Genomic DNA, 15,021 nt, shown 5'->3' with positions numbered 1-15,021 from the left:
AGGAAATCAAAAGGCAAGTGCAAATAGCAGTGAGTGCAAGCAAGCAGGCATCAGAGCCAGGAATCAACATTAGCCAATCTGTTCAGTTGAAAAGCAGCTGCGCTTCCACGGAGATACCAAATCAAGGGGACACAGGACTGCGCTTCCCTGTGGATGACGTCACTGAACCTTGTACAACGTGTGAGCTACACATTCCGAAGGAGAATTCCACAATCAAGGTGGCTATCGGTCTTGTTAATCCTATCGACCGAACCAAGACACCAAGGATTCATGGGAATATAATCCAAGAAGGATATGCCACCATCTCGGTAGATAAAGCTGAAAAAGGTTTTAGTGATTTGCCTCTTGACATTCCTGGAGGTGATGGCGAGAAGACTCTAGGAGAAGCGGAGAAGACATTCATTCTATGGCGCAAGCGCTACATCATCATTCCAGGGATGTCGGCTCCACCTCCTCCTGAACTACCTCACCATAGGTATGTGCGGATGAAAACACTACATCATTAATTTGTATTGGCTTAAATAATTAACAATCTGCTCATAATAATATGTCATTCCTTTTTTTGTAGCAGATCCTCCCCCAATCTAAATCCAATTGTTCAATCGCCAGATCATCATAGTGCTCTGTACGATGACATTGTGTTGGAAGACGAGGCTGCATCCACACCCTCTCCAAGGAGGTCTCCAACGCCGCAGCTGCCACCTCCAAGGAGGTCTCCAACGCCGCTGCCAACACCTCCAAGGAGGTCTCCAACGCCGCTGCCAACACCTCCAAGGAGGTCTCCAACGCCTCCCCCGCCCCCACCTACCAAGAAGCCTAGCAAGAGGCCAGCCCCTCAAACGAAGAACCAGTCCCCGCCTGCAAAGAAAGCCACCGTGAAACCAAGGGTTATTCCCAAAATAATATCTGAAGAGAAGGAAGAAGGAACTGATGCATATAAAAAAGACATGTCTAGATTCTATGACAAACTTAAAATGAATCAAGAAGCAAGGAGAAACCCAGAGAAACCGTACTTCTTCGTAGCTCCGGATATTTTAAGAAAAAAGGTGATTTCTTACCAGCATCAACAGCGGGAATCTCGTAAGCCGTCCAAATCAACGTTATCAGACTATGACCGCACTCTCACCAAGTCAATTGAGGCGGCACAGAAAAAGAAGCGGGCAGGGAAAGGAGTTGCCCAACTCGGACAACAAGCGCACCAATCAATCCCCCCGCTAGTTGTTGGTAATGAATATGGTTCGAATTTAGGATTAATGCATCAGGCAAACATACCTCCGGATGTCGATTTGGATCACCTTGGTGAATTTCTTGATGAGACCTGGTCTCGACCTTTACCAGATGTTTGGTGATGGAAACATTGAGAGTGCGGCGGAGGTTGATATTTGGAAGAAAAAATTTGTACTAGGCCAGAGTCTATACAACCCTCAAGCCTTATCTGATCTGGGGACGCAAATGTACCTGCTAAACAAGTGGTACATGCAGGCGTCTACCAGTGGAGACTTCTGCGTTGGTGTCAGAATTAGAGACGAACATTGGTTCCGTGGCGATGATGTTATGTATGTTGACTTTGCAGAATTTCATCAACTATGCCACCTGACCTCTCTGGACAAAGTTATCATTAGCTGCTATTGCCTGTAAGTAATAATTCTTTCGATCTATTATTAAACTCATCATATGTGTGTATATGCATATAAATTATCCTAACAAGTACTATATATATGCAGATTTACAATGACAGAGCTCAGAAAGGAAGGCTGCAATGAAATTGGTTTTGTTGATCCCCATATAGTATTCAAAGACCCAATTACTCCAATGACTAATTGGAAGTCTGAGTCAGAGAGTAACCTCATGAACTTCTTAGTGAACCAACGCCACAAGAAGGATATACTCTTTCCCTATAACTTCAAGTGAGTGTTAATCATGTCGATCATAGCCTTAATGGCTCATATGTTGATTCTAGTTAATTAATGAGTGTTATGCGTTATATCCTATAAACACATGCAGCAATCACTGGATATTGATGGACATCGATCTGGTGAAAAGTCACTTGATAATCTATGACTCGATGAGAAAACCACAACAAGACTACCAAGATATGATAGATATTATCCAGAGGTAATTTCGAGATCTCTAGCAACTATATATACACACAAACATGATGATTAACTATATCTGATGACGTGGCAAATTTTTTATTGGGCAGTGTTTGGAAAACCTTTATTGAGAAGCAACACATGGAAAAATGCAAAGCGCCACTGAATGTAATCCCATTGAAAGTAAGTCCCCTGAATCGCATCATCTTTATTAATTAAACATATAGCTTTCACCGGATCACCAGATTGGATGACAAATCTTTTTCTCGTAAAGTGGTGTCTGAGGCAGGAACAGGGGAACAACTACTGTGGTTACTATGTTTGCAAGTTTATCAAGGTGGTCTCCCAAAGAACTCCTACAGAGAGACTCAAAGTACGTTAAAAATACACTATATATTCATTTAATTATTATTATTGATTGTGTTACTATGTCTTTATATATATATATGTACATATATTAATTTATTTTCCTTTAATTCAAACCTGTAGACTCGATGGTTGGAGGAAAAGGTCATACGGCAAGACCAAATCAAAGCAATTCAAGAGTCTATAGCCGGATTTTTTAATGAGCAGGTCATCGATTCCAAGGGCGAGTTCTACTTCGACCCAACACTGCCATTGAAGCCAAGCTAGAGGATGAGAAGAAACTTGTTATGTCACAACAACTATAATGCAATCTTTTGTAATATATGCACATGAAATAATATAATGTAAAATACACATATGCATGCATGCATGTAAATATATATATGATGCATGCATGCATATATATATATATATATATATATATATTTCTATGATTGAATTGTGTGATTTAATACGTTCATTGTGCTTGAACCGAAACATACTATATGCGCGTATAAATGTATAATTAGCAGCGTACAATACGACTTCGAAAACCTATTTTGAAAAGAAAACAAAAAAATGAAAAGAAAAGAAAAAAGAAAAAAACCTTTAGTCCCGGTTCGTATTACCAACCGGGACTAAAGGTGCCGGCCATCGTGGCATGTCAGGAGGCACCTTTAGTCCCGGTTGGTGTTACCCACCGGGACTAAAGGTCCTCCTTTAGTCCCGGTTCCTGACCCGGGACTAAAGGACCCCCCCTTTAGTCCCGGATGCTTGCTCCCGGGTGGGGAACCGGGACTAGAGGGGGTTCCCCACCGGGAGTAAAGCTCGGTTCTGTACTAGTGTTACCGTTCGGTTACCCAGAATAATGGATGTTCCACGCGAAGGAACAGTTCCGGCGCTATAGAAATTAGCGAAGAAACGGTCCGGCCGGGAATCAATCCCATACAACTGAACGAGGCTAAATATAATCCTATTTTAACCCCCTAGCTATCTCCGAACATAACCGCACGGCTCATGTCACCTCCGTTGTTCCTGCTTGTGATCTAGTACACTACAGACAACAGAACACACACAAAGCTACGGAGTAAGCAACGCTACCCTGCAAGCTGTGCAAGTATATACACATATGGATCGGGGCGACCGTCGATTCAGGCATCGTACTGTCAGAGTTTATGTGCTGAAGCTGAACAAGAACAACCCAAGATTCTTCCAGTTCGTACGTGTACGACGAGCCAGACGGCCCCAAATGCGTTGTCTCAGCATTTGTCTTCTTCTCCTTGCTCTCTTCACTGAGAGCGTGTGCGCCTCTGACTCCGTCATCAGCGGCAGTGGCAACAACGGAGAGCAGGTCAGACCGTCAGACGGACCATCAGCCCATGACTCCGGGATTTACCATGCATATGATTGTGATTACATATTTGCATTGCTTGTGAGATGTGCAGGACTACATCGTGTACCTGGGGCACCTGCCCAGCACGGAATCGGATACGTCATCGGAGGCTGATGGAGCAGGCTTATCTACCATAGAAGCTGCTCATCACGACCTGCTGAACCAGGTCCTTGACGACGGCAGGTCTAACAATAAACTAGCTTTTTAATTGGACCTGACCTCCTCACCTATATCGTATTTCAGAACAGATCATGCTAGACTTTGTCATGCCCAATCAAGTTCAGGGATTCTTTCTATAGCAAAATAATACCAAAAGTTGAGGTAAACCGTAAACCTGTGCTTTAATTTGTCTTTTTGCAGCTATGCTTCGGACAGGATCGTCTGTAGTTACAAGAGAAGCTTAAATGGCTTCGCAGCCAGGCTAACTGAACAACAAGCAAATAAACTAGCTGGTATGGATCCAATTTTTTTGCCCTCTGTAGTGGACACCTCCCCTGTTCACTTATATTTTCTCTTTCGATTCGCTCCCATGGAGAGTCCAAACATGGACCTAAGGGGTGCTACTTGAGCACTTTAACCGTCTCAGCTAGAGGCCTTTCGCTTCTTTCAAACATAAATATGTACCTAGCTAGATACACTTTTCTGATTTCTAAATGCAAAATCAACATCGGCCATCGGTCAACTCACTGAAGGGTGCTAAACAAATAATCAATTTCTGTGTAGGATATATATCTTACTATTACTAATTACAAACTATTTTGACAGACCCTCCTGCATGTGTCACCACACAAACCATATATGCATGAAGCAACAAGCATATCGATTTATGTGTCAAACCGATATCTCAAACTAAGGGCACCAGCAATGGGTTGTTTATTCTCTCTATAACAAAGCCACATAGGAGAGAGATGAGAGGAGAGAAAGAGAGCATGACATCGCTTAACCTGGCGAGAGCGGCTAGAGCAACTTTTGACATGCGCGACCCACATGTTCACATGAATCCGTCTACTCCCTTCTCGCACCAATCTAACTCGGCGTCTTTGTCTTCCCCTTGAAGCGAGAACAACAGCAGTGACAAGGTGGAGGTGCTGCAGCCGTGACAGGTGAGGTTACCGGCTGGGGAGGGCAGGGCAGAACAAAGTTTGGCAGCCAGCTCAATGGGAGCAAGACACTGCTATAAAATTGATTTTAGGAGACATGCCAATTTCATTTGTGGATGCGGTCACAGGATGTCCCCGTCTCCTAAAATATGTGACAACTTTCAGAGCCGATCATTTCATTGAACGAGACTAGCCAAAAATTGAACGCCTCTCAAAATCAATTCACACAGCTGGACCTCTTAAGTGGCCCGCCTCTGAAGAAATGAGCCATTTGTAAAGGTGGACCTATTAAGAGGACCGCCTCTGTAAACTGGCTAAATCCAGTCAGCCCAGTCTAGCCTACTTAGCAAACCCTAACTATAAAATACCCTAGCTGCCAGCCCCTTCATTCCGTTCTCTCTATGTCTCTCACACACACTGCAGCCGTACCTCCCTCCTCTCTCTCACACATTGGCGGTAGCAGCGCTCATGCATGCAGGGCTCCACCGGCGGCAGCGTTTCGGCAGGGCTCCACCGACGGCGGCACTCGTGCAGGGCTACACCGGCTGCGGTGCTTCGGCATGGCTTCACTCGCGGTGACAGTGCTCGCACAGGGCTCCATAGGGTAGCAGTGGTGCTCGTGCAGGGCCCTCTCCGATGGCAGTTGCATGGGTCCATCTTTGGTGACAACGGTAGGGGCAGCGTGGGTCCATATCCCGCGGCGGCGGCGGTGCGGGGTCGTGCGCGACGGCAGCAGCGCAAGTGTCCCTTCGGGCAGCTAGGGCCAGCTCGCGACGGTGGCCAGAGCATATGGCATGCACTGATCTGGCGAGGAGCAGTGGCGGCACGCGGATCTGACGAGGAGTGGTGGTGGCATGTCGATGGGCTCAGCAGGTCTCGTGGATGGACTCAGTGGGCCTATCGACGGGCTTGCTGATTTTTTAAATTTATTAACAGAGGCGGGCATATAGCCACCTTTGTAATTCAGGATTTACAGAGGCGTGGAGGTGGAGGTGAACGGCTTGACTGCCTCTGTTAAAGCTTTTTAACCTTCTCAAAATATGTTTCGGGTAGTAGTGAAGAGTTGCGGCCAGTGACAGGTAGAGGAGCTGCTAAACAGCTCAGGGAGGAGGATAGCTACCGCCAACAGTGGGCAAGCTAGACATGGAAGGCGCCGCAAAGCCGAGCTCGATCGCCGACATAGACACATGGGGAGGGAGGGCTGCAGCAGTGGGGCACAACACCGGCATCGGTTCACCGATGCAGAACCTAGCCGCTGGTGCTCTGAGCTCGCTGTAAGATTAGGATGGGAATGATTATTGACTGGGCCATTTGGTCTCATATTTATCGATGACTTTCTTCTAACACTTATGCTGCTTTAAATTACAAGCCCTTGACTATGCTTATGCATTGAGTCGTGTTAGTCTTCCCAAGCAGAACCCACAAGCTCCAAACCACAAGATCGTGGGACTTTTTGGGCTTGCCTCAACCACCATAGGAAGAGCTAGCCTTGGAGGGCGATGTCATCATCGGCATGTTCGACACCGGTATATGGCTGGACTCCCCATCCTTCTCCGACGAGGGCTTTGACCCACCACCGAGCAGGTGGAAGGGCGTCTGCCAAAACTTCACGTGCAACAAGTACGCAAAATATCCATTTAATAGCGGTTTTATCGAAAACAGAAAATTTGTAATTAATTATATATGCACATAAACATTATTTAAGAACACAAATATTTTGATATATGCATAGGATTTAGGAGAGTCCATTATTTAAAGTGGCTCGTGGCCTGCAGTAAAGTTATCGGCGCTCGGGCATATCAAAACGGGGTGACTGGCTCGTCGCCGCTGGACGAGATGGACCACCGGAGACACACGGCGTCCACCGTGGCAGGCCGGGCGGTGGGCAGCGTCAGCTTCGGTGGGCTGGCCGCCGCCGGCCAGGCTCGCCATCTGCAAGGTGTGCTGGGATGACGGGGGCTGCCTGGACATGGACATCCTGGCTGCGTTCGACGATGCCATCGCGGACGGCGTCGACGTCATCTCCTTCTCCATCGTGACCAGGTTCCCCTTCTACTACTTCAAGAGCCCGCAGGCCACCGGGTCGTTCCCCGCCTCGTCACGTCCGCATCAGCCGCCAACTCCGGGCTCAGCGGCGGCCGTGTCTGCAACGTCGCGCCGTGGATGCTGTCCGTCGCTGCCAGCAGCATCGACCGCCGGTTCGTCGACAGGGTCGTGCTAGGAAATGGCAAGACCATAGTGGTTAGCGTTCGAACCGAGCAGCAGTCTATAACATCCGAGTTTCCAAACCATGCATACATGGCTGATGGCTCAACAACTAACACGTACATGAATTACTTTTCACGCAGGGATCATCTGTAAACACCTTCCCGCCGGTGAACAATGTGACACTGGCATTCCCCGTCGATGGGTAATACGAGGACAATGATGCTACGTTGTTTGCGAGACACACATTTATACAACAAATATATACAGACCAGCACTCACGGTTTCTTTGATTTGAACTGCAGTTCTTGTGATCCAGATGATCTCGTCGGAGATTCATACAAACGGAAGATCCTACTCTGCCCGGTCGAGGGCGGCTTTCGAACCAATATGCACGTCCGCTCTTGGCTGGCGTAGCAGGAGTCATTGCTGCTGGCACAGCACCAGATGCCGCTTTCATCTATCCATTACCCGCGCTCGTGGTATCTGAGAGCCAGTTCGATGAAATCTTAGCCTATCCCTACAGCACGAGGTGAGTTCTTTGGCCGCGCCATAGCTTGTTCTCTGATGAACCGCATGCTAGCAGTACCCACACATGACACATTGGCCTGATTTTCAGCAACCGTGTGGGTACCATAGAAAGAACAGACACGACCGGGAACGCACAAGCTCCAATTGCCGCCTCGTATTCTCTTCTCCTGGCCCAAACCTGGTCATTCCTAAGATCCTCGAGGTCATTCCATCAGCTCGACCTGGTCACTCCTAAGATCCTCGAGGTCATTCCATCAGCTCGTAATCTTTATGAAGTAACTAGTTGCATACTTGCATTAGCCCGTGTGCATTAATAATAATTTGTGAGCGCAGAGGGGCAGCGGAAACGTCAAAATTAGCAAGCTAATTACTTACAAACCTTTCACCGAACACCTTCTGTGCATATTAGAAAACAGCCACGTAGGATCAATTCTTCAAACATATTGTTGTTCAAACTTTACAGTAAGAAATATACATGCAAGGATCAGCTCACTAACACAAGCCTCATATGCCAACTCAACATACACCATAAACTTGGACAAAATGGCACCAATAGCAAGCAAGATAGGAACCAATCAATAAGTATGGCAAGTTAAATACTGAATCATAAGTAAACACCAAGATTTACGTGGACACCCCTTGCGAAAAAAACTACGGGCGGCGACGCAATCCATTATGAAGATGAACATACAAGAAGTGGGAGCCAACAAGATTGGTGGAGGCCCCGATCCAAATCCCAACCGATTTCACTCTCTAATGGATGGATTTGGTAGATTAAAGCCTCTCCCCTCAAATCTCCTCTCTCCCTTGACCCCCAAAGGGGAAGAACAAACACCACACAAAAAGAGGATCTCTGTAGCCATTTTAGGCTGAAGTGGGCAATTCCACTTTGTGGAAGGCCCCTCAGAGTTGTAGATTACCATAATTAAATCCCTAGACACCTAACCCAAAATATAAGCAACATTTGGCATAACGTAGCTTGGTCAAATGAGCCTCAGGATTGTGTCAATGGGAGCTGCAACATAATTGAAACAGAGATATTGTTACAAATATTCATGGATAGACTTGGATCCCACAGCCAACCAAAAATACATATCCCGTACCTTTGATCTGTCTATATGTTATATTGTTCATTTCCTAACACGAGAGTAGTATGTGGTATGTGGTAGCCATGATCCATCTACAGCCTAATCTATCTGCACCGGGAGTGGACATCATAGCCGTTTGGTCTCCACTGTCGCCGCCATAGGACGATCCCAACGATCAATGGAGGTTCTAGTACAGTATTAACACTGGCACACACTACGTAGAAAACATTTTTTAGAGGCGGCTGGTAATCCTCTGTAGGGGCGGTTTTGCTAGCCGCCCTTATGAATGGGTGGCTACAAATCGCTGATTTGTAGGGGCAGTCTAATCGATTTGTAGAGGCGGTTGGATATTGAGCCGCCCCTACAAATCAATTTTTAGAAAAAACGAAAAAAGGGGAAAAAATAGTAATTTTTTTAATCCGAGGAGGTCCCCACCGGCAGCCACACGCACCCTCACTCTACCGTTGTAGCATTTTTTTATGATTTTCGCACAATTTGTGTCGGCCAGGTTTCGATCCTGCGACCTCTCGCTCACGCGTAAACTCCTCTACCACTACACCTCACGATCACTTGTGTCTACATTTCATTTTGGCTTCCCACATATTATACAAAACTAAGCATAAATTGATTATTTGAGGCCCTAAACTAATTCAAATCAAAAAGTTGTCAACAACAAAATTTTATAACTTTTCAAGATCTACAACTTTCATTTTGGTAGTTTCTCCATCTGAGGTCACTTATAAAATTTGAATTTCAAATTTAAGAAATTCGAACGTAGTTTTCGATGATAAGATGATTTTAAATGAGAAAGTTATCAACTACAAAGTTTCATAACTTTTCAAGATCTACAACTTTCATTTTTACTGTTTGTCCATCCGAGGTCGTTTAAAAAATTCAAAATTCAAATTTTTGGAAATTCAAACGTAGTTTTCCTCGACAAAATGATTTCAAATCAAAAAGTTGTCAACTACAAAGTTTCGTAACTTTTCGAGATCTACAACTTTGATTTTAGTTGTTTCTCCATCCGAGGTCGTTTACAAAATTTAAATTTTAATGCTTAATTTTTAATACTCGGTGTCTATTTGTAGAGGCACTTCAATATTGAGCCGCCCCTGCAAATCCAATTTGTAGAGACGGCTAGATATAGAGCCGCCCCTACAAATCGGGCCATTTGTAGGGGCGGCTGATAACATCGGCCGCCCCTACAAATCCATTTGTAGGGCGGCTCATTTGGCAACCATTTGTAAGGGCGGCTCAATATAAAGCCGCCCCTAGAAAGAAAGGAAAGCGTTGCTATAAATCGTTTTTGTAGCAGTGACATCCATGTCATGTCGTGCCCACAAGCACGAGGCGCCGCAGCCTATGTCAAGTCCGTCCACCGCGACTGGTCCACGGCGATGATCATGTCGGCTCTCATCACTACAGCCACTCCGATGAACACGCCGGGCAATGCCGGAACAAACGACCTCAAGTACGTGTACGACGCGTCAGAAGGCGACTACATCGCCATGCTGTGCACGCAGGGGTACAACGCCACGCAGCTCGCGCTCATCATCGGCTCCAACACCACAGCCTGCTCCAATGGCTCCACATCGACAGCGGCCGCCTCCGCCGGTGATCTCAACTATCCGACCATGGCTGCACGAGCGGATCCTGGGAAGAACTTCACCTTGGTCGTCCCACGGACCATCACTAACGTCGGAGCTTCAGGTGTGGCCGCCGTGTATGACATGAAGGTAATTTTTACCGATCCAGCGGATAACCTCGCAGTTGCCGTGGCGCCGAGCAGGCTGGAGTTCAACACGCAGACGCCGAAGGCCTCGTTTACTGTGACGGTGTCCGGCGTGGTGCCCGCGGCTGGCCAGGTCATCTCGGCAGCCGTCGTGTGGTCTGACAATGAGCACCAAGTGAGGAGCCCAGTGGTGGTGTACACAGACTCTGATGATTGATGAAGATGACAGGTTTAGACAGTGAAGGAGTCGTCCAACAAATGGCAGAGATGTCTAAGGGTTTAAGAGAATAAATTCTACTTGTTTCATGGAATTTGATTACAAATTCCTGCTGTTCATGAGTAAGCAGTGAAAAAATCATGTGAAAGCGTCATCAAAAGATGCACACCTGTGATAAATTTGATGTTCTTCTAGTTGAGAAAGTGAACTATTCAACTTTCTGGATAAGTTGGCATATGAGGATTATATTTTTCTCATTGCTCAATTAATATAAGAATTACATACTATACTATGAAAACGATTGGAAATGATACTATACTATGAAAACGAAAGCAGATGATACTCTAAGGATCATGTGTCCATTAAAAGGGACCGTGACGCTGCAGAGGGGAATGAATTAGACAACTTAAAATTCTACTTCTAAACTATGATCTCTTTTTCTATTCTTAGCAAAATCTATGCAAAACATAAACTATCTAAATTTGCAACTACGGTTTTGCTAATGTGTTGCTATCTCTATCGTAAAAGGAGTTATGCAAATAATATAAATACGGAAGCTAAAGAGTAAGGTAGAGATATGTAAACTCCTGTCGACGACTCCGGTATTTTTACCGAGGTATCGAGAAGCACGCAAGCTTCCTCCTAGTCCTCTTTGGAGCCCCTCGCAAGGGCTAAGCTCCCGGTCAGATAACTCTGTGGATAGCCCCGGGCCTTCCCCACACGCAAGTGGGTCTCCAGTGTGCCTTCCGGCTAGCCTCTCCCCGCCGTCTTCATATCAAGCTTCCGGCCGAAATGCCGCGGGTCTTGTTTCCTTCGGTACACGGTGGCGGCCACACCACAAACACGGTTGGTGTGATCTCGCAAGACTACAAGCCCCTCCGATGTACAACAATGGTGCGCGCAAGCACCGAGTGGTAAGAGGTATGCAAACCTCATTGAACACTAGGCCTCAACCTAGAGCAAGCGCATAAGCGGTGGTCTAATCAACTTAAGCACTTCGCAAAAGCACCTACGCTAATCACCTAATGAATCACTAAGCACTATGCAACTGAAGATCACTTGTATTAACACCCTTGGTAGGTTTCCTTAGCTCCCCACTAAACTCAAATGGTCGGTTGGGGGTCTATTTATAAGCCCAACTGAGAAAGTAGTCGTTGGAGACAAAACCCACATTTCTGCTACTGACCGAACGCTGTTGTCGTCCTGACCGGACGTGTCCAGTCGTCCCAACCGTTTAAGCTAACGCGTTGATCGGACTCGGCGCTGAGTCCGGTCACTGTCGATCGGACGCGTTCGGTCACGCTGGCGCCGCTCTGGAACCTCTCTGGACTCGATCGGACATTGCAGTTCCTGCGTTCGGTCGATCACCCTCCAGTGTTCGGTCAGTGCTGAGCTATTGTCGCGATAGTGAACAGTGTCATCATCGTGTCCGATCGCTGCTGCTGATTCCTGCTGTTGCCGAGCATCTTGATCGGACGCGTCCGGTCGCTATAAGGGCCACGTCCGGTCTCCTCTGTGAAGCTCATTGCTTTGCGATCTTGCGTCCAGCTTGATTTCTATCTTTATGCTTGGACTTTGCTTGATATCTTGGCTCTTCTCTTGTGCTTCTAGGGTCTTGCTTATGGTGTTGATCATGGAATCATCATGTTGCCTTCGTCTAAGTCACGTCTTGCACCCTATTGAACTACAAAACAATTACTTACAAATTCATTAGTCAAATTTGGTTGTGTTGGTCATCAAACACCAAAATCCAATGTAGATGGGCCTAGGGTCCTATTTTTCTTACAATCTCCCCCTTTTTGGTGATTGATAACAACACGACCAAAACAAGCAAATAATAAAATTTTTAGAATTTAAAAACTATTTACTTGCTAGGATGCAATACAAAGGGCAAGGTTATATGATGCTAAAAGAAACCACATGTAAACATCTTTGGAAATTTATCTTGCCCTTGCAAATGTCCCCATGTGGCATTATGGATTTAAGCCCCCCCTAACTCCATAATCCACTATCCTCCCTTTCTCGGACCATTGACCACTTGTAAATTATTATGATTGGGCTTTCTTTTGTTCCTACAAATTCTCCCCCTTTGGAATCAAACACCGAAAAGGAAGACATTAGTAGCACAAGGGAGGGTCAAACTTTGTGATCCTTTGTATGTGGAGTGGAATAGGTTACTAAAATTTGACTCTCACATTACATAGACTAAGCTCCCCCTAAATATATACATACATATGATGAAGAATGTAGTTTATGCATAATTGATAAATTAATGCTCAAGGGAGTTTAATCTATATAATGCATGGAGAAAGCATATAAATACCAAAGTGAAATCAACATGATGATATTGGTTTAGAAATACCACATGTGGAAACCAATTTGATTTATACCACTTGCAATAGGTGGTGGATATTTGAAGTATGATGCTTAACTCCGGGGACTCCATTTTCCTTGCAATGAGACTACTATACACATGATAAGCTTGAAAAGGTGTTAGTCTCAAGGCATCCAACTTGTAGAGTAACCTATCCCCTAAATTTATGCACACAAGTATTGAATACTTGTAGGAGACATGCACATTGATTTTAGAATAAAAAATGCCACTTGAAAGATGACATCACATGAATGTGAGAATCATTTTCGAAAGTAATATTCGAAGAAATTATCTACAATTTGGACTTTGGCATATATTAGATGAACAATTGTAAAACAAGCTATGTGCCGTGCTCCTAAACAATTTAAGCCATGTAGGTTTGCTCTAAGGGTTAAGAGTGAAACCGAGCAAGCCTATCATAAGATATACCTAGTGTATGCAAGACAAAATATTTAAGCATGCAAATGCAAACCTAGGCATGAAAAGGAACTAGATGCTAATTGAGATTGCAAGAAATTAAATCTAGTTACCTAACATGGGGAGGGGAATTTGGGTCAATAGTATTCACTAACCCACTTGGCAATTACCTTGTCCATAATGATGCACCCCATGAAATACACCCATACTTTGCCAAGTCTCCAAATTCCCCGAAGTCCATCAGACTTCTCACTTCCCTTTCAGGATCCAAACCTTCTTGGTGCTCTTCATGTTGGAAATGATCTCCTTTGGCACCCGAAACACATTTGGCCCCATTGTTGGCTTGCTTGTTCACCTTAATGGCCACCACCTTGTCATTTTTCTTCTTCTTCAAGAGATAAGGTGTGGAGGCCTTTTTATCCACCTTGTTGGTGTAGGTGTTGGAGAGCTTGCTTGTTTTCTTTTTGTTTTTCTCTTTCTTCTTAGTTCCTCCCCCATTCTTCACCTTGCACTCATAGGACTTGTGACCTTCCTTGTGGCACACGTAGCAAACCATGGTTTGTCCTTCATCAAGCTTCTTCACTCCCTTGACGATGTTATCTTGATGAAGTTGGGCTTGCTCCATTTTGCCTCTTACTTGAGTCAAGTCCTTGGTAAGGCGAACCACTTCTTGCTTGAGTTGCTCATTCTCCATTGCAACCTCTTGTGTGCATGTATCTACAACAACTTTCTCAACACAAACTTGGTTGCACAAGGGTGAGTCTAAACATAAATCATTGCAAGAAGTAGAAGCATCCTTTTTAGGCTTGTCAAAGATAGAACTTTTCTTTTTAGGTGCCTTGGTGAGGGTTGTACCGACGGCTTCAAGATTAGCAACTTTATTAGTTAGCTCATCACAATGTTTGCATCATGGTTTCCATTTTAGCAAGCAAACTTTTATAAGCATCTTGTGAGCTAGCTAACTTTTCTTTTAATTTTTCATTTTTCCTTTACAAGTTGCTCATCATTGATTGTGCATGCATTTGTTGTTGCACTAGCATCAAGTTGCTCAATTTTAGTAGATAGTTCAATATTGAGATTAGCAAATGTCTCATATTGTTCAAGCAAGGTTTTATATGCTTCTTGTGAACTATCTAGCTTTTCTTGTAACATTTTTAGCTTCTTTTGTTGGCTAGTGCAAGCCTTAGCATATTTAAGATTTTCTTGCACAAGTTCATTAAGAGAAGGCATTTCATCATCACTATCACTCTCACTAGAGGATGAGCTTTCGTTACCTCGTGCCATAAGGCACACACGAGAAGAGCTTGATGATGAGTGCTTGTGATCTCGCCCTCTTGTGATGGTCTTCTTGCTTCACTTGAAGAATCATCCTATGACCTTATTGATGTGAGGGCTTTGTCCTTGCACAGCCTTCTTCTTTGTCTTGGGTGTAGGACTTGTTTGGACAAACTTCCACAAAGTGCCCCAACTCGCCGCATCCATAGCATCCTTTCTTTCTTTGCTCATTTCTTTGATTGGTGAAGATA

At 45.0% G+C, this 15,021-nt stretch overlaps 2 protein-coding genes across 2 annotated transcripts; both read left to right on the top strand.

Annotated features, from left to right (window-relative positions):
* Positions 1-3,687: 3,687 nt before the first annotated feature.
* On the top strand, positions 3,688-7,553 carry LOC136543460 (subtilisin-like protease SBT4.3). The gene is made up of 7 exons (XM_066535900.1): positions 3,688-3,789; positions 3,884-4,014; positions 4,192-4,283; positions 6,664-6,870; positions 6,997-7,172; positions 7,280-7,341; positions 7,442-7,553. The coding sequence occupies exons 1-7, from the start codon at positions 3,688-3,690 to the stop codon at positions 7,551-7,553; spliced, it is 882 nt and encodes a 293-aa protein (XP_066391997.1).
* A 2,530-nt stretch (positions 7,554-10,083) lies between these two features.
* LOC136543459 (subtilisin-like protease SBT4.10) lies at positions 10,084-10,704 on the top strand. The gene has a single exon (XM_066535899.1). It carries the CDS (start codon positions 10,084-10,086, stop codon positions 10,702-10,704), a length of 621 nt encoding a protein of 206 aa, XP_066391996.1.
* The last annotated feature ends 4,317 nt before the right edge of the window (positions 10,705-15,021 follow it).

Source organism: Miscanthus floridulus, chromosome 3 (genome assembly GCF_019320115.1).
Source record: "Miscanthus floridulus cultivar M001 chromosome 3, ASM1932011v1, whole genome shotgun sequence".
Classification (NCBI taxonomy): domain Eukaryota; kingdom Viridiplantae; phylum Streptophyta; class Magnoliopsida; order Poales; family Poaceae; genus Miscanthus; species Miscanthus floridulus.
The sequence above is the reverse complement of the archived record's forward strand: the minus strand, read 5'-3'. Positions and strand labels throughout refer to the sequence as shown.

Excerpts from the sequence above, each read along its gene's own strand:
- LOC136543460 (XM_066535900.1), top strand. The coding sequence starts at position 3,688 with ATGCGTTGTCTCAGCATTTGTCTTCTTCTCCTTGCTCTCTTCACTGAG. Across the intron at positions 6,871-6,996 it reads CCAGGCTCGCCATCTGCAAG|AGCCCGCAGGCCACCGGGTC; the intron begins GTGTGCTGGGAT and ends TACTACTTCAAG. Across the intron at positions 7,342-7,441 it reads CTGGCATTCCCCGTCGATGG|TTCTTGTGATCCAGATGATC; the intron begins GTAATACGAGGA and ends TTTGAACTGCAG.
- LOC136543459 (XM_066535899.1), top strand. The coding sequence starts at position 10,084 with ATGTCGTGCCCACAAGCACGAGGCGCCGCAGCCTATGTCAAGTCCGTC.